At 41.9% G+C, this 19,748-nt stretch overlaps 1 protein-coding gene across 4 annotated transcripts in view; it reads right to left on the bottom strand.

Annotated features, from left to right (window-relative positions):
* Positions 1–1,516: 1,516 nt before the first annotated feature.
* Positions 1,517–19,748, bottom strand: part of LOC148030939 (beta-1,6-galactosyltransferase GALT31A-like) — a 70,294-nt gene continuing 52,062 nt past the window's right edge. For 3 of the 4 annotated variants that reach the window (XM_087684496.1, XM_087684497.1, XM_087684494.1), the window contains 8 exons: positions 3,355–3,551; positions 3,211–3,274; positions 3,020–3,092; positions 2,779–2,899; positions 2,556–2,643; positions 2,252–2,377; positions 2,059–2,168; positions 1,517–1,945 (listed from right to left, as the gene is read on the bottom strand). In XM_087684496.1, coding sequence (XP_087540622.1) covers positions 1,758–1,945; positions 2,059–2,168; positions 2,252–2,377; positions 2,556–2,643; positions 2,779–2,899; positions 3,020–3,092; positions 3,211–3,274; positions 3,355–3,551 — 967 coding nt within the window. In that variant the 3' untranslated portion in view covers positions 1,517–1,757. The remainder of the gene's footprint in view (positions 1,946–2,058; positions 2,169–2,251; positions 2,378–2,555; positions 2,644–2,778; positions 2,900–3,019; positions 3,093–3,210; positions 3,275–3,354; positions 3,552–19,748) is intronic. The other variant, XM_087684495.1, reaches the window with a different exon arrangement.

Genomic DNA, 19,748 nt, shown 5'->3' on the forward strand with positions numbered 1-19,748 from the left:
TTTGGGTATCCGCTTATTTTTTCCTTCTTTAATCCCAAAAAAATTTAACCAAAAAAATAATTACAAAACGCCACATAGCTGCACTTGTAACCAGCAATTCTTTTTGCTTTCTTGTTCAATTGACTCTCAGCAAGAAACCTTTCACTTGGTGTCCTCCAGACTGTATAAAGGACACGAATTTTGTCTGCGTTGAGCTCTTGCTGCCTTTTAGATTACTTTATTGGCCAGAAAAAGTAGTCGTTGCACAAGAAATCTAATGTAATGGCAAGCTCTTGGTGCTTGTGTTACTTCATTGGCTTCAGGATGCTGCAAGATGTTCCTCAGCAGTCTAGAGGCTACTCCGTGTATGGTATTTGCCAGTATTTTAGAATCCCTAGGGGATTATAGGTTGATTGGGACCAGCCTGCAGGATAGGCTACGGAAGCATTCTCTGTTGCTGGGACTATTAGATTTGTCTCCAAGGCTAGGCTCGACTTTTGTGAGATCCCGAATAGCAAGGAGTTATGAAATGCTTTCCTAGTGAGATCTACCACAAAATGGTGCAAGATAAGAGATGGGTGACTGACAAAGAAAATGAAGTCTGGTTGCGCAAGTCTCCTCCTCATCCTTTCATTTCATGTCCAATGGCATGTAGGTGTGAGGTTTCAATTCCCAAGTCCAGACGTCTGTGAGACATCAGCATGCCCCATCCATCTCTAGGCCTTGGGTAACTTATCACCAATTCCGAGTTTCTATGTTGGACCTAAATGGCACGTGATGCATTTACATTTGATTGAGCTACAATTGTCCATGGCCATATTGACAGTGTATGAGGATTTTTGTTATGGAAAGTGGATTCCATGGTTTCATCTGGTCTTGTTGTTTGAGCAGTAGCAGATTATTTGCTCTTCTCCAGTTCAGTTTCATTCATGAAGTCTCTATTGCCTACCTAGGTGGTTTGCAACATGTCTTTCTGGCTTTCACTGATAGGCAAGAAGGCCCTTTTTGCATACAATTATTCTTTAACTCAATACTCTTCAGAAGAAGAAAAAAGAGTGTTCCCACAAGTTCAGCTCAACCTCCCAAGTTCCCTCAACTTCAGATGCTTTGTTTTCTCCTTGAAGCAAATTGATGGCCTCGTACTCAAAAGCTTCTGCCCCTTTTTTGTGTCTGGAAGTCCAGTCTTTGACACAAAATAGGTCACAAGTGAAACATTATTCTCCACACGTGGGTTAGGGGTCATTCCAAACAGGATTCAACCAACCAAACACCCAACGTGGAATCAATTGAGAGCCCAGAATGTCTCCATGCAGTTATAAAACCAACTCCTGTGGCAGAGAGGACTATTCTTGTCACAAACTTGCCACTACAGAATCAATCCAAAGTTATTTTGTGCTCCATTGAGTGAGTTTCTCCTCCATTTCTGATTTAATCCAACAAAACCTGCTATTTCAACTTTAGGCTCAAAGCCTTTTGCTCGTCGGTGCATGCATGATATTTCTTCGATACACAAGTACTCAATAGCATGTCCTGAACAAAACATAGCTTCATTCACAAACTGAGACCTCAATCAAGTCCTTATTTCTTATAATTCAAAACAATATCAATGTATAATGAGAAATTGGGTATATCTATGCACTCGTACAATGTACAGAAGGGACTGCATATCAGAACATGAGGAAAATGGGCATATGAGGACTGAAATTACTAGAGTATGAGGACAATTGCTATCTGCTAAAAACAAGCTATGAAATCTGCTAACATATTCATGAGCTCTCTCACACACCAAAAGAGAATTTTTCATGCCTAAGCATTCTAAAATCTGGTAAATGCCTTAAAGCCTGTTCTCCTTCACCACATCGTTGATGAACTGATTTCAATCGAGCTGCAGATTTACAGATACCACTGCAAGCCCAGTCAAAGGATGCAATACACCCAGTTCCAGCCTGAGCTTTTAATTCACAGTCTGTCAAAGCATAGAGAGTGCACATCAAAAGCTGTGGCATGCATCACCTAGGTGTATTCAGAAATACTTACAAAACTGAGATAGATATCACAGTAGAAAGACCACACAATCACCTGGAGGGGTGCCGCAACACAGGTTTCTATCATCTATATGCTCCACATCCAATCCAATGAGCCAAGATCCCAAAGATACATCTTCATTGGCATATTGATGCAATATTGCCCTAACAAGCACACACTAACATGAAAAGAAGGAAAGATATTATGAATGAGAGCTTGTTATGAGACAAGGTCTTCAACAACCAACCCATTAATTGATATGTATGTTGCCAAATCCTTAGAAAGCACATAAATTTGGCCTGCTGCATGCTGAAAGTACTTGTTCCCTTCTTCCCCAAATCTCCAATACTCAGGTTCGTGGTACTTCATACCCCTGCAAGGGGATCAATACGTAAATTTTGCAGGATTAGAACAATGCAATGAGCGTAAAAAAGGACACTTCTTTCTCCCAAGAGACAAAAGGAGGGTGGAGGGGGGGATATAACAGTTGTAGTTGAAAGTGAACTAGCCAACCTACTGCCATAAGAGCTTAGAGCCATTCTTATACTTACTTCTGAGAAAGAACTGGTCCTGTTTTCATACACCCTATATACACACGAGGCTTGGCTTTCTGTTTTGCTAGGGCTGACCCAAGCATGCCTAAAAAGAAGCCCACCTAGTACTTGATCAATATTGTTGAAGATTCAAAAACCACAGAGCATTAAATCATAAAATTGCTATATATTTGCGTCACATGTGTAATTGATGCTAAAGAGTGTTGAAATGATGACTCACCAAGATTTACATGAACATCATCATCAACTTTGATGTAGAAATCTGCATCCCACATGGCAACAGCAGTGGAAAAGAAGGTCTTTATCTTTGCCGGTAATTCATGATATCCTTCTATATGATTCTAGCAACACGAATATCCCATTAGATATCAAGAATGATGGTGCTTCTACAGGAAGATTACAGAAATGCGAGACCAAGACTCTTGCAATTGATGATCATTGAAAGTTCCAGGCTTACTCACTAGCCTAAGGAAATCTCCATGCCTTACATTTTCAGCATCAATGGCTCGATCCAAAATGCTTCCTGGTGTTGCACTTGAACATGCCAAAATTTTGTGAAATGATCATTCAATATAATCAGTACCATTGCAGCTTAACTCTACTGTGACAGATCAAAGTAAGGATTGGCTTAAGGCACATTATACTTCCCCACCTGTGGCCAATTATAAAACGGACAACAATGCCTTTTTTCTCTTCCAACTCCCTTAATTTGTCTCCTGAAGCAGACTCTAATGTTAATCAAAGACCTGAACAGCAGATAAAAATATTTTCTTAAGCTTTACACTTTAAAGCATACCATGGGGCATCCAAGTTTCTCTTACAGCATCTCGCCTCTTGCGGCTACTAAAGCCAGTGTTAATTCCAATAACAAGAAATGCTTTTACAGCTTCATTAGATCTGTTGGTTACTTGATTCGTAAGCAAATCAGAGCTAGAATGAGATCTAGAGACTGCCAACTCCATCTCTAGCGTTGAAATTGTACTGTCAAGTGTCCTGCAGAGAGTGTTTACAAATCCAAATGACACATTTTCTAAGATGTACAAATTTATGCTCACTAGTCAACAGGTCAACTTCAGAGCTGCTTCAAATGAATACTGGATTAAACAACTGAAATAGATGTGTAACGGCTTGGATTTTAAGTTCAACAAAAAAATTGGAACCAGTACAATGATTGAGATATGCAAGAGATTGCCCTTTTCAACACTGAAATTTGTGACAAACAACATGTTGCAGCAAGAATCGTGCATGTCAAGATTTTTTTTGATATGTCTATAATGGCAGGAGTAGTATAATTGGCCTCCAGTCATTTAATGTTTCACATCTTTGCTTTTCAAGGATCAGGCTTCAGCCTAACTATACCCGACTCCAGTTTTCCAAGAATCAGAGGCAGTTATAACTTATTCCCAAGGAACATGGAAAAATTCAACTGTTAAGTACACAGGATTTGCATCTTCCAAGGAATGCCAAAGCATCTCTAAGCTCCACTCTATGAGAGACACTCCTAAATCTTCAGCTTCTTGAGGACTCACAAACCGAGTAACCATATCCAAGAGTTGCTCGAGAGCATCAAGGATTATAATAGGGGAAGGAGCAGCTATCTTAATATGCTTGCATTTATATTCAAGATGATGCTTATTCTCTCCTCAAGATCCATTGCTTTGGTTCAGGGTCTCATAAAAAGATTGCTTTTTCCTATCAATTTGCAAACTTTTGCAAGGTCTTTAAAAGAGCGTCCATTATGAAAACATTGTTCATGCCTGGCTTGCATTTTCTGCTGTTGAAGCTTTTGATTTCATTTTTAAAACAATCTGAGCTGTGCTTAACAAAGATGAAGCTGTTCCTATCACTGCACAGCCCTGCTGGGTTAAACACTCACGTTGATTTTGGCCTGAATAACTTGGTTTCCTTTCCTTCTCAGAATACCATTTTATGTAGCATTGTACAACAGCCTATACCCAGCAACACCCAAATCTTCGAGAGTATGCAGCCTAATAGGGCAAGTCAAAACTTTATCCATCTATACAAAGCACTGATGTATCATGTGATAAGTAACTATTATTTTATCTATGATGAGAAAGAGGTGACCATCTAAAATACATCTAAAAAATTCAAGCCCAAAAACACAGGAGAAATAGCGAAAGAGTAAATACTCTATCCCCATCTTGAGAAGAATCCATCCAATACATACATGCATCACAGACAACGACTCAATCAAGATTTCCATGTGAAGTGGTAGGGAAGGATAAATATGGAATAGAGAAGGAGAATGAACTAGGAGCGGAGACACTCCTAGTGTGGTAGAGGCGGATGTGGAATGTCAACTAAGATTTTGAAATGAGTGTGATATGGCTTCAAGAGAAGAGGGTGGGATGGGAGGAAGAGAAGAAAAGTAATTGACTTGCTCAAAGAAAATAGAAGATGTAGGTATACCTGATGATGAATGTCTACTTCTTGAGCCCCCTCTATTAAGATTTACATACATTTGACCATCGAGATCCTGCACACCAAAAGGCAAAACAAGAGAGGGTTTTGATTCGAATTACTCAAAAGTGTTGTACGAACCTAACACAGGGCCTGGCCTATATGATGAAGATGGATCACCAGTCATCCCAAATATTGTATTGCCTTCATGATCAAAAAGGTGGCCAGCCTCACCAACCGGTCTGGAAGAAGTAGAAAAACTGGAAGAAGAGATGTCTTTCGGTCCATATTTGTTGCGTAGGTACTCCTCAAACTCCTTTGTGAGATTAATGAAATCTTGAATATCTGGCATAGGTGTAAACATAGAGGGTGATAGTGAGGGTGAATGTGGAGTGTTGTCTTCCTCGCCGAGTCCATAATGCCTCCTCAAGGCCTCCAGTGATGGAGAAGCATGATAAGACATCATGGGTTAAAGAAGGTGTCTATGACATTGGGATTCGGTTACGAGTCGTATTGTGTGCGTTGTGCAAAGACTAGCACTCCACAATACCCGTAGGATACTCTTTATAAGAGCACCAACTTTGATACCATGTGAAGAAGACCGCAAAGGCAACGCTAGGGTTTGCACTGAGGAAACACAAAGTATACGACTATGACAAAAGCACAACAAGACAAATACAAACACAAAAAGTAGAACTCAAACCCTAAACATAAAACTCAAAACCTAAACACAGAAACTCAAACACAAATAGAAAAAGGGAGAGAAAGAACACAACTCTAAAGTGAATGAATGCTGTAAATGAATGTAAGAGTATACATTGTACCCAAGGGCAAAGCAGTGTCAGAGAGTAACGTCCATCGAAGACGAATCCCAAGTCTGTGACTACCATTCGAAGTGAGGAAAAAGAGGATGCTGCAAACGTAAGTGTCAAAAGGGCTTGGAGCACCAAATGCAAGCAGGAGAGGTGTGAAAGAGGGTTGGCAGTTGTCACATGATATGGAGGACACCAAACTCAAGATGAAGAGAGCTGACCATAGTTGCACTAGCACCACGTATGAAAGGTTTGATACTATACCATACTTTAGGTACCGTACCTTACGTATTAATACTATAGGGTACCAACTTAATGGATACATCTTTCCCATTTGAACTGCACTTTGGAATGAGCTAAATGCTCCTTATATTAATATGATTCTCCCATGAGATTAGGATATTTGAGATTCAAACAATTTCTCTCAACCTTCTGTCTCTCAAGCCCACACTTCTCTTATTTGTATGATCATGCATGTATGATGTATCCACTTCCATCTATGTAGTTATAAGTTATAGGTAGCAGTAGCGCATGTTGCGCATGCAATATTAGGTTTTGGCATGTTACCCTCAAGTACTCATCTTATATACTCTAATAATATTCTATTATCTTTAGTCCAAAATAATCAAGTTTTTTTTTTCATACTAATATCGTACAGTACCTTACAAAATCTTAAGGTACCATTTAGTACCGTATTTTATCGTACCGTACCATATCATACCTGACAACTATGGGGCTGACACACACAATGTATGCTATCGCCAAGTTGTTGCAGCTCCAAATGTAAGCAAAGGAGGGTCAAAAAACTATCGCCAATGCTAATGGGATGCAAAGGAAGGTGTGGCAACTATTGTTGAGGCTAGACAGCCACGTGTGTGTGAACTGATGGCTGAAATCTACACTCAAAGGTGAGAAACCTGCACACAAGGGGTTGAGAATGAAAGGGGGAAACCTGTGGATTTATAAATAAGGATGAACCCTACCAAATTAGGGGTTTCACTGAACTCTCTCAAACCGCTCCCCATTTTAGGGTTTTCATTGAATTAAGCTTGTTTTGGGGCTGTTTAAGTGGCTGATCAACATGGAATGCATTTCCTAGCACAACACAATGTGACACCTAGGCCACATTGGTGGCTTTCTCCGTAGGACCCATGATCCCCTTTTATAGAAATTTTGGAGCTAGATTTTCTTTTCAATCTTCTAGAAACTTATCTTCTAAATTCACTGTCTCAAGTTTTAGTTTGGGGCTGTTCAAGAGCCAAAGAAAGCTGCCTCACTATGCTCATCCTTGATCAGTATTCACCCATGATCAGCAACAAAACCCCAAGGCCGCTCAATCTCACGAACAATCCAATTTGCTAGCAAGAGATCTCTTCATTACTCCTTGCAACAGTCATGAACAAAAGGAGAAGAAGATGCAATAGCTGATCTCAAGTCACTTTTATGCTGCCTTTCATAAATGTGCAGCCGACAACACAAAAAGCAGCCCGCTTTTTTATTTTTTAAAAACTGCCCACCCTTTTTTTGATGATTTTTGCCACATCAAAATTCATGAAAACCGCCCAACCAAATAGCCAACATAAAGTAATGATGTGATCTATTTACCAACCCTAGTACCTACCTTAGTACCCCAAAACGGCGTTTCAGGGCTGCCGAAACGGACCGGCCGTTTTGGACCGAAATGGAAACGGCAGACTGGTGTTTCGGCATCCTCCGGTCCGTTTCGGGGCACTCTAGCTGCCGCCGCCGCCGCCGCCTCTTCTTCTTCCCCCCATTAATCTTTACTTCTTACTCTTCTTCTTCTTCCTCCTCTTCTTGGTCTTCCTCTTCCTCTTCCTCTTCCTCATCCTCCTCTTCTTCTTCTTCCTCTTCCTCTTCTTCCCCCCATTAGCCTTTACTTCTGCCTCTTCTTCCTCTTCCTCCTCCTCCTCTTCTTCTTCTTCCTTTTCTTCCTCTTCCTCTTCTTCTTCCTCTTCTTCTTCTTCTTCTTCTTCTTCTTTCCCCCATTACCTAAAGGCTAATCATGGTGTTGGATCCATATTGGAGACACATCGCTCCAATCAAGGGATACAAGGGCTCCGACGGATCAAAGAAGTGGCGGTGCAACTATTGTGGATTAGAGAATTCAGGGAGCGTAACACGCGTGAAAGACCACTTGGCATGTGTTTCCAACAAAGACATCAGGCCTTCTTGTCCGGACTGCAGTTACCAGTCATTCATTGATGTTGATACTTATTACTCAATAGTTACTAGAGTCTAGAGACTAGTACACAGTGCTCAGTGCTCACTGGACTTTGGAGTTTTAACTGATTATTCACATGACATAGTTACATGTATCATTATATCTTGATTTCACTTATTATGCATCTTAATTCTTGTTCCATTGTTCTTGATGTCAGTCTCCACTATTCTTGATGTCAGTCTTCCATTCTCTTTAGATCATAGATGATTTGGAAGTCATAAATTATAATTCATTTGTTGCTTTCAGTTTTGAAAATTGATTCTTAACTGTGTTAAGCTGTCTTAAGTTTCAACCATTGAGTCTTAACTCTTCAATCTTCACTCGTGAGTCGTGACATGTGTAATGAATCATGATTTCAATCATATAACATGGACTCAAAAGTTTTGTATGAAATTTGGGTACATATTATTGTAGGCATTGATATATTTACATACCCACATAATACTGTATTTATTTTAGTGTACAATCCGAAACGCCGTTTCCCTATTTCCAAAATTTGGTCGAAACTCCGAAACTTCGGTTTTTCCTATTTCCGCTTCCCCCGTTTCCAAAACTCCCCCGTACTATGGTACCTACACATGATCATTTCTCCCTCCTCGTGTGATCCTCCTCTTAGACAATCTTGTTGTCTGCAAGCTCTCGTTCCACATTGTCTGCTCCCACCCATCTCATCACCTATCTCACATATGAGAATGTGTATGTGGGCGGTGCCCAAGTGCATTACATTCTTTGTTGAGCTGAAAAAATGCATTATCACTTAATGCGCTCTTAATTATAGCCCCAAAGCTCAAATTTACCAAACATTTATTAAAAAGAAACGCAATCCTAGAGATTGTTTGTGTCGCATAAGCCTAACTCTAATTTGGGAGGACCCAACCATCTATAAATAAACAAGCTGCCCCGACATTCGGCCTTAATATCATTTTTGTAGTTTGCAGGTGCCTTATCTCTATTGTCCACACCCCGTTTGCAAAGGATATCGGAAATTGAGCTTCTACCCATTTCCCTCAATCGGTGCCTGCTATCCATCCTTCTCCATCAATTGGTAACTGTTTTTAGCCCGATTTCGACTGTTGATCTGCTGCATTTACTGCTCCACACTGTTATCCAGCCTGCATTTGGCACAAATCTGCTATCAACTGCGAAATCATTAGCTAAAGACCTACATTTGACTGCTCCAGCCATCACCCAACCTGCCACATGTCACTTGAAACTATGTTTTGCAGTCTCTAGTCTGCAGCCTGTCACCTATAATGATCAATGCTACAAGAAGAAAGAGAAGCAACAAGACACACAACACGCCCAATATGCTGTTGCTAATACCTTATTTGATATTAACTCTGACAAGCTACCTACCACCTCCAACTTCCAATAGATTATTTTCCTTTTGTGTACCACCTCCATGTCTTGTATGTCTGAAGTACCTAGTCCTTTGGTAATGGGGCTTCTCCATTCCTTGAGTGGACCAAATCGACAAGCTCCCATACTACCGCACAAACTAGGGGTCATAACTATAGATAAGATATTCATGAGAAATGAAAGACAAGATTAGTTAAGAGATAAGTAGTAAGTTCAAGGAATAGAAACCCAATATAATGTTCCTTACTATACACTGCGTGAGATTATTTGCTCCCTAGGCTATCTTCATGGAGGTTTTGAATTTGTCAAGGGCCTTCTAAGGCCCTTAATGTATCTATTCAATCATTGTCTCTTGACAATGCTGAACCCTATCAGTATGCCTTTTAAATCAAATCCTAAATAAATAAATAATGTGTTAGGGAATTCGACACTAACCATGCCCATACATGTGTTAAGACCTTTCCAAACATTTACTATGTGGGGTACTTTGCTCAAATTTTTATCCAAAACAATTTGTACTTTCCTCTTATGATTCTATTAGGAGCTATATTTCAAGGGGGATTATAACCACTTCCTACATGATTGCTAAGTTGATCCTAAAAGCTATACCCATGTATTTGACTTCTGGTCATGTGGCCAATGCCTCTGAGCCACGATGGCTTTTGATCAATCTTTGAGCCATGCATACGCACTTCTAAACCGGAACCTTCTTGAGTCCTTGAGATTCTAGGTAGACCACGTCATGATCTTTCTCACAATGCATCTCTCTCACTTATGTATCTCCTTTCCACAATCACTATACGGCATTAGACACTGCGTTTTCTAGATAAGACCTTCCCTTTTTTCTTTCTCGTATGTTTCATGTCACAAGTTTAGCTACCCATGACTCAAAGGGGAGATTTATTAGATTATTTATCCTTGTGTGTGAACACACGTTATTGTATATAAAAGTGTGTGTTTAGGTGTGAATACCTTTTACACCACTTAGCATTTAATAAGGGTCAAAGGTATAGGTGGATACCTCAGCCTGTATATTCAAGCCCTATCACTTGTACTTTCATCAGAACTATCACATCAATCTATTCAGCTTGTTGTGTACTTGCAAGAGCTCTCTCTCTCATATGGAACTTTATCCTCCATAGCCTACTAGGCATAAATCAGCTCCATATCCAATAGTTTATTCACCCTTAGATTATGCACACAAGTCTAATGATTTTGAAGAAAGGATGAAACCTCCCTATATAGGATTGGCCATCCTATTAGAGAAATTCTATTTTTGCTTTTAATGTTTCTACTTCCATGCAAGATGTTGGTAATATTGAAGAAAAAGATACTCTTCACTCAATTCATAACAATCTTAAGTCTTGAAGAGGACTTTATGTAAAGACAAGAAGAGATGCGTATGAGAAAAACTCAAATTTTCCTCCTTTAAATTTTCCTTAAAAGTTTTGTTTTTCAAAGTCAGAATGAAGTCAGTGCATCATCATTTCAACCATCATCCTCTAATGTTTATTTTCCTAATAATGAACTTCCATTAGCTTCTATTCCATCTATACCACAATTTCCAATCCCATCCATTCCACCCTTTCTCTCCATTGCACCCACATCCACATTTACACCATTATTCACCTCACCATTCACCATTCTACTTGTCCAACACAAATCACACTAGGGGGATCTTTAAACATAGGCATATCCTATCCTTTTAGGTCCTCTGCTTTTGCATATCCATGTGGTGGAGGTGCATTGGTGGTAGGGGTTTAGCCTTCAACCCAACGTGGAAATCTATACACAAAGGTATTGTTGAGCTAAAATATGCATTACATGTTGATTAGCCTCTTAAACTGACCCAAAAATGCTTATTTAATGTAAAAACCCTAAAACAAGGAATAATTTGAGAGAGTTAAAACGGAGAGAGGCTCTAGACTGTTGAAGATCCAAAACTTTCTATAAATAGGCATGTTGCCCTCCATTCACCCTTAATCTCATTTTTGTAGGTTTCAGGTGATCTAACTGCGCTTCCCACATCTCATTCGCGGAGGACATCTCAATTGAGGCTGCGCAACATTGTCTACAACTAGTGACCTGTTGAACTACTGTGTTTATGATTTGTTATTGCTGTACGGACTGCCATGTCATTGTACCTGCGTTTTTTGTTGCCGTTAGCCTGCCACGTCATCAACTCTGTGTTTTGTTGCCATCAACCTACCATGTCATCATCAACGGCTGCATTTGGCAGTTTCTTCTCACCTTTGCCTATCTGACACTGATCCAACGTCACTTTTGTTGCATTTGTTGTTGTCCGACATCTTGGAGGTTGCCTCGCTGCAATTCAGGACCCATGAGAAGTACGATGCACTCTCTAGCTCATTACCTCTACCTTGGTCCTCCAAACACGAGAATTTGAGGTTAATATTCATTCCCTGCACAATTTGTTTGCTGCATGAGTATTGTATATTCAATATTCATCCGCTTTTTCATTCAGTGTGTTCATTATCTTTGAGTTACCCTAACCCTAGCTATGTTCTATGTTGAGTTTAAGCTTTGTTGTACACTTTAATTTATGTTTTTGTATTAGGATTTTTTTTTACAATCCCACCCATACATCTCAAGCCTCATCCTATTTTCCTATCTACTAGGTGGCCACAAAGTTTGTCAACATGACAATTCCCAATGGGCTCTCCTATACCTTTTCAGCATGTGGACTATCCACAAGCCAATCACCTCCCTTAGGGCACACATCTAGAGTCGCCATGCTAGGCACTTTGATGCCTCATATAACACCTAGTTATCCACCTTTTTATCCTATGATTCTCCTCCTCAAGCCATCCATCCATCTGCATCAGCCAAGCATGCATTTATGGATAAGACTCATTTTGATGAGTCTAATTTTACCGCTTGGTTAAATTTGATACAACATGTCTTGGATTCCCAAGGCTTGTGGGACCTTGTTCAAGGGCATGAAACCCAACCTAACCCCCATTGGTTCTCATATGATGTAGTTTGCTCTTGGAAGAGTAAAAAGGCCATCAAGGGCTAGGTTTGCCCACTACTATACTCGCACCCAGCAGCATTAATGCTGCCCTATCTGTCTGCGCACCACCAAGTCCACCTGCACTGCCAGCAACTGTGCCGGCCAGCCTGCCACATGCACTGCTTCCTGCACTGCCTCACTGCCACTGCACCTCCTGCTCCACAGTTGCTGTGGCTTGCCTCACCTTGTTGCAAACTCATTGGCCTGCTGCACCTCCTGTTGGCAGCTCCAGCCACTGTGCCACTTGCACTAGACGCTACCTGCCTTGTCCACTGCCAAGTCCAACCTGCCACATTAGCTCTACAACCAACTCAGCCCAGTGCCCAACAAGTTCTGAACTCTGCATACACATCCCAAGGCACTCGACATTTGGGGCTTTTGCCAAATTTGCAACCCTACACATGAATCAACACAATTTCTTCGAGATTTGTGCAAGAAATCTGGGGTTTTTCAGTTTTTTTGGTTCCAGCATGCATCACGAGGCACATTACAGCTGCTGATTACTGTCAGCACGTATCCCAAAGGCAACATTTCAACATAATTTCTTCAATTTCTTACAAATTTTGAGAAGAAATTTGGAGCTATTGCCCCAGCATGCATTCCAAGATAGGAACAGGTGTTACAGCAACATTATCTTGCTGTGTATGTCAGATTTGGCAGTGAATTTTGGAGAATTTCAGTAAAAATTGCGAAGTTTCAGCATTAAATTGCTGTAAATTGTCTTTTTGGGCACGCATCTCAAGGCGAGTGCAGTACAGCATTGTATTGCTGTAAATTGCGAGCTAAGTGCTGATTTGTGCAATTTTGGGCACGCTTGTCAAGAATTCTGATAGTTTGATAGTTTGGTACTTGCATTTGAATCTTGTGTGGGGATTTTTGGTACTCAACACAGTACATTTTATACTTCAGCATGAAGTATTTGGCTGCTGTTTTTTGTGTATCACAAGCAGCATGGCACATCAAGGGCATAATGACCAAAGCAACATCCTTGGTGTCCTCTCTCGGGTGGGCACACTAGATGACACCAACTACCAAAGCTAGTCTTTGTGCAAGACTCACAATACGACTCGTAACCGAATCACAATGTCTCAGACACCTTCTTCTCCAGTTCCTATGATGTCTTATCAAGCTTCTCCATCATTGGAGGCCCTAAGATAGCACTATGGACTCGGTGAGGAGGACGACACTTTACCTTCACCAGATTTCACTAACATGACAGAGGAGAACTTTGAGGAGCACTATCGCAACAAGTACGGTGATGTTTACACCCCTCCTACCAGTTTTGCTACCTCATCCAAACCGGTTGGTGAGGCTGGCCACCTCTCCAATCATGGAGGACATACGGCATTCGGAACGTCTGGCAATGCATCTTCATCATCTCAGCCAGGTCCAATGTCAAGTTTGTACAATTCTTTTATGTTGCATGAATCAATACCCTGGTCTGTTTCTTCTTTTGAAGTACAGGATCCGGATGGCTTTGCGTATGTGAACTTCAATAGAGGGGGCTCACGAAGCAGACGAAATTCAGGTACATCTACAGCTTCTGTTTCATTTGAGCATCTCACACACACTTCTCACTTCCCTCCCATCCCAACCTCTTCTATATCACACCTTCATCACTTCTCATCATCTTTCCAAAACCTTGGATTACACTCCACATCTGCATCACACACCCTAGGGGTTGGATCTTCCATCTCTGCTCCTAGCACCTTTTCCTTCTCCACCCCATTCTCTACCTCTTTTCACCATGGTACTTCGTTAGGGGGAACACCACCCTTTAACACAGTGCCTCTCACCTTTCAGCAAAGGAGCACACCCATAACTCCTGGGTCGACTGTGATGGACATCCCCCTCACTATCCCCAGCTTCACATCTCACATGACCACTCAAACGCAGGGGTTTCCATCATTAACTTATGGTGCGTCTTCTCACTCTCCTTGGGTTACACCTATGCAAAGATTCCCATCTTCTGCTCCCTCTGTTCCCATCCCATCTCCTTGGATTTCTCATGTGGCTGCCATGCCCATGCCTAGTCGGCCGATCCCTACCTATGGATCCACCTTGCACATTACCCGCATGCCTGGTGGGCACTCTGGGGCCCATTCCTAAGTGTACTCCACTCCCCCATCCTACTCCCACTACACTTTTTTACGCTATCCATCTCTGAGCACCATCACTCTTGTTGCAACGGCCAAGAATGCCTTCACGGATAAGACACATTTTAACGGGTTGAATTTCACCACTTGGTCTAATTTCATGCAACAAGTGCTTGAGTCTCAGGGTCTTTGAGACCTCGTCATTGGTCTAGAGCCTATGCCGGACCCTCGACTAGCTCACCCTAACTACATCCGTCAATGGAGAGCTTGCAAGCTGATGCAAGGATTCCTTCCTGAGTTTCACTATCAGTTGTAGCACTTCCCGCTTGCATCAAAGCGTTGGAGTCACCTTCTCCACCACTATACGGCTCGTGATCATACTCAGCGCATCAATCTCGACTTTGAGCTTCAAGAATTCTCTATTAAGGAAGGGGATGATCTGAAAGTCAAGCTGGCTGAATATAGGCGGTTACTTGCCGAGTTCGCCACTACTGGCTCTTCAAAGTCAGATGACGATCAGGTTACATTCTTCCTGAATAGCTGCCCGAAAAGTACTTCAAATTCATTCAACACATCATCTCCCAACCTCGATTGCCAACCTTCTACGAGTTTGAGTGCCAATTCTTGCATTCCGCGAGGCTGCATGATCAAGTCCACAAGAAATCCTCATCACAGCCTTATTCAGAGCAGAGGGGATTGGTTGCCTCTTCTTCGGGAGGGAAAACTACTAGTGGCAAGAACTCGCAAGATGCGAAGGCAAGCCAATCAAAGGGTGACTCCTCTTCCTTAGATGGAACCAAAGAATCTAGAACTCTCTGGTAGCAACTCCCTAAGAAAAACTGGTTTTGCACACACTGCCAGAGAGCAGGCCATGTGGACGAGGAGTGTCACTCCAAGGCCCAAGGTCTTCCACCTAAAAAGCCTCTGCAAACCACTGTGACTACACAATCCAGTGGGGCTACACCTTCCGCTCCTGCTTCATCTGCTCCTTCAGCACCCATCGTTGCTGCTCAACATGTGGCTCAAATACAGCCTCAACAGCCCATCTCTTTCACTACCAAAGAGGGACTGGATGATTGGTCAGCAGGTTCCGATCCCGTTGCCCTTCATACATCTATCTCACCTTCCTCCCCACCTCGTCAGGCGTTCCCTTAGCAAAGCCCTGCTACTGGACATACGCGATGGTGGCCACTTTCTTAGACTAGCATGTCTCTAATTCCTTTCGGATACCCTAGGTTAATCTAGCATTCATTTTTCGCACTCTTAGAGTCAAGCCCATAGGATTCATTGTCCTTAGCTTTTTCATTCTTTTGTCTTCCGCTGCATTTACTCCCACATACACATTCATTGCATTTATTTTGAGTTAGATTTTCTTTATGTTCTATTTTACTTTGGAATATCTCACCACTAACCTCTGTATTTGCAAATTCTCATCTCTTTTGCAAGGTTTTGTCTTTTAGTGTAGGGCTAACTTGCAAATTGCTTTGGTCCTACCTGGGCTCCAGACATGGGGGTACGCATTGTTCCTTTCATGGTTTCATCATCCTAGGAGTGCTTGCTCTTCTTCTAGTATGGCGGTTTCCCCTCCCGAGGCGGATCATGCAGCATCTCTCTCGATGCTATCATAGCGGTGACTTCTACCTTGCTCTTCTAGCAGGGTGCTTCATCCACTTCTTCTTTCATTCCATATGGTTCTCGGCACCATATGAAGACCGACATCAAACTCCTCTTCCTTCTTTGGCATCTACATGGAGATTGAGAGGGGGTTCCTACCCTTCTTGGTATTCTACAAGCTTCAACATGCTGGACATAAAGGCCCTCGTGCCTTTTAATGTGCTCGGGTGTGAACACACCCTTAGCACTTGTACTTACACGTATATATCTATCTAAAACCTAAAGGTACTGACTCGTCATTGTACCTAAAAACATGCTCACTCTCTACTCTGCTCTATCTCACTCTCTCTCTCTCTCGTTGCGCGTATCTACTAACTGTCTCGATCTTCATGCCTAACTCCTCACTACAAACTGGTATCAGAGCGCAGAGTGCACCCTTCCCGAGATTAAAGGCAGCTCATGAACAGCTCGAGGTAGAAGAAGGTCAGTCGAGTACCAATCAATGTGACTTACAGAGCAGAGTTTATGGCCGTCGGGTGATAGGCTAACTCAAGCAGTCAACAAGACTTTTGGGTGACGGGCAACAACCAGTCGAGTAGGCCTGCAGCATCACCACGTGGCGGACTAACGAATAGCATCACAGCGTGACGGATGGACGTGGTGTTGACACCGTGGCAGCATAGCGACCGACCTCAGACAACACGCTACAAACAGACAACGGGGGGGCTCCACGATTGACTCGCGTGTAACGGGCGACCGAAGGGGGGGGGGGGGGGGGGGGGGAGGCACGAGTGACGGACGTCACGCAACCACACGAACCACGGGCGGTCAACGCCCTGTTTTTTTTTTTATTGAAATCAAAAAAAATTCAGTAAGATCTACTTCTCTTCTTCCAAGTGTTCACGTGAGGAAGCACAAAGCCCGAATCTGTGCAAATTTTTCTCTTAAAATTTGGGGGTTTTCCCAAATTTATGCCCAACACACACTGCGGTGTCCTCTGGACCACAAAATTACAGGCATTGAATGCGCAGGCCTCAGAAGTTTTTGGGGATTCTCAAATGCAAGTGACTTTTTTTTTTAATGAGTCACTTTCACTAAAATCTATGCAATCTTGGCCCGAAAATTTGGGGCTTTTCTCGAATTTGGGGATTGTGATGCAAAGCAATGTCATTTGCCTCAAAATTGTAGGAATTTTGTGACATTTTGTCCCCGACATTTGAGGCTTTTCATGTACATGCGCAAATTGGGCTGAAATTTACCCAATTTCTCGACATCGATGCACATTGGACCCCATGCAATTTGGGACTTTTGCAGTTTCGGCAAAATCTATGCAACATTTGGTCATTTAATGTACATGCAGGTTGAATTCCACGCAATTTGGACATCAACACTTGGTAAAATTTGGGAGTTTTGCTGAAATTGCTCTATTTTGGCAAAATTGACCTGTTCTATGCATGAGAAAGAAGATGCAGATGTGTGGTTGATGCTTGGAGCACAAAAATTTTGGGGCTTTTGACCATTCGAGTCAAATTTTATGCCCGTGGGTACATGCACAACAGAAATTGCAGCTAAAATTTGGGATTTCTCATGTAATGTGATGTATATGCCCTTGGAACAGCTGTAATCAGTTGTGGAATGTTGTAGGACATGGTTTGATGCTTCTCAAAAATTATTTTCAGATCTGAAATTTGTGCTTCTACGTGGTCATTTATTGCTGGTTGGTACTTGTTTGTACCTTGGTCACTAGGGTGACAGTTTGGGCCTGCATTTGCTGATTTTTTTGTCACATTTGGGCTGAAAATCATGGCTGCCAGCAGTGACAGCAGTAACCTCATGCACATAAAGAAGCTTGAAGGAGCACATAACTTTGCAGTTTGGCAAAAGCAGTGCTCCAATATCCTGTTGCAAAAGAAGCAGGCAAAGCCGATGAAAACCAAAGGGGCAAAGCCCACGGACATGGAACAAGAAGATTGGGATGAATTAAATGAGCTTGCATGCTCAACCATCGAGCTATCAATTTCTGATGCCTTGCTGTTCAACGTTGAAGGTTTGGATTCTGCATATGCTATATGGACTAGATTGAAAGAACTATATGCACAGAAGAGTGCTGCAAGCAAAGTGTATTGGCCGAAAAAGCTTATGGATTTGTGTATGAAAGAGGATACAGCAATGTCTACTCACTTGAGTGATTTTAACTCCATTTTCAGCCAACTGGTTGCCTTGAAGTTCATGATTGATGAGGAATTTAAGGCTACTTTCTTGCTTTGCACTCTACCAAAGAGTTGGGATACATTCAGGACTGCTATGAGCAATTCTAATGTGATCCTTTTGTATGCTGATGTAGAGAGTGCTCTACTTATGGAAGAGATGAATCGGCAAAACAAAGCATCTAGTAAGCCTTCTAGTGCTTTGCATACTAGGGGCAGATCACAGCAAAAGGGCAAATATGATAGCAAGGGACGCAATAAATCACATGGCAAAGATATTGAATATCATCATTGTGGCAAGAAGGGTCACTTTAAACGTGATTGCTACAAATGGAAGAAAGAGAAAGGAAAAGGCAAGAAGACAGATGATAGCAAGGAAGAGAAGAAGGACAGTCAGCCTAAGAAGAGCAGTGTAAAAATTGAAGAGGTGAATGTAGTCACTCATGATAGTGATAGTGGGAGTGATATACTCTTTGTCTCTTCACACGTTGGTGCACATGCTTTACTTACAGATATAGATGATGACATGCATACCTGAATTCTCGATTCAGGTGCTTTCTCTCATGTCACCCCTCATCGTGGGTGGTTCTCTGCCTATACGGGGGGTCGACACGGTGTTGTCCATCTTGGGGACAACTATGCATGTGACATTTCAAGTATTGGCAGTGTGCAGTTACAGTTTCAGCATGGCTCTGTCTTTACACTTCAGCATGTACGGCATGTACCTCAACTCAAGAAGAGCTTGATTAGCACAAGACAGCTAGATGATGATGGTTTTCATACCACCTTTGGTGATGGAAAATGGAAGATCTGTAAGGGATCTAAGGTTATTGCCAGAGGGTGCAAGAGTGATACTTTATATCCACTTCATGTATCTAGTGTGTGTGACCATGTTGTTGTCGTGACCGAGCAGCCAAGCATCTCTTTGTGACATGGCCAGTTGGGACACATGAGTCAAACAAGAATGAAAGTGCTTTCTCGTTTGGGTTACTTACCTTGTCTTCGTTATGCTCATTTTGAGCACTGTGACCATTGTATTTATGGTAAACATGCACAGACGTCTCATAAAAAGTCTCTTTCTTTGAAATCTTCTCCTCTAGAGTTAGTACATTCGGATGTATGTCAAATGCCAGGATTATCTTTAGAGGGAAAAAAATATTTTTTCACCTTTGTCGATGATGCTACATGGAAGGTATGGGTTTACCCTATTCGTAGCAAGGATGAAGTACTTGACAAGTTTAAAAAATTCTTGGCATTGGCTGAAAATCAAACAAACAAGACACTTAAGTGTCCTCGCTCTGACAATGGTGGGAAATATGTGTCCAGTGCCTTTCAAGCATTTTGTGACAACAAAGGGATAAAGAGAGAGCTCACTGCCCCTCATAATCCGCCCCAAAATGGAGGT

Source organism: Lygodium microphyllum, chromosome 9 (assembly GCF_053477565.2).
Source record: "Lygodium microphyllum isolate KBCC chromosome 9, Lygodium_microphyllum_v1.1.10, whole genome shotgun sequence".
Lineage (NCBI taxonomy): Eukaryota > Viridiplantae > Streptophyta > Polypodiopsida > Schizaeales > Lygodiaceae > Lygodium > Lygodium microphyllum.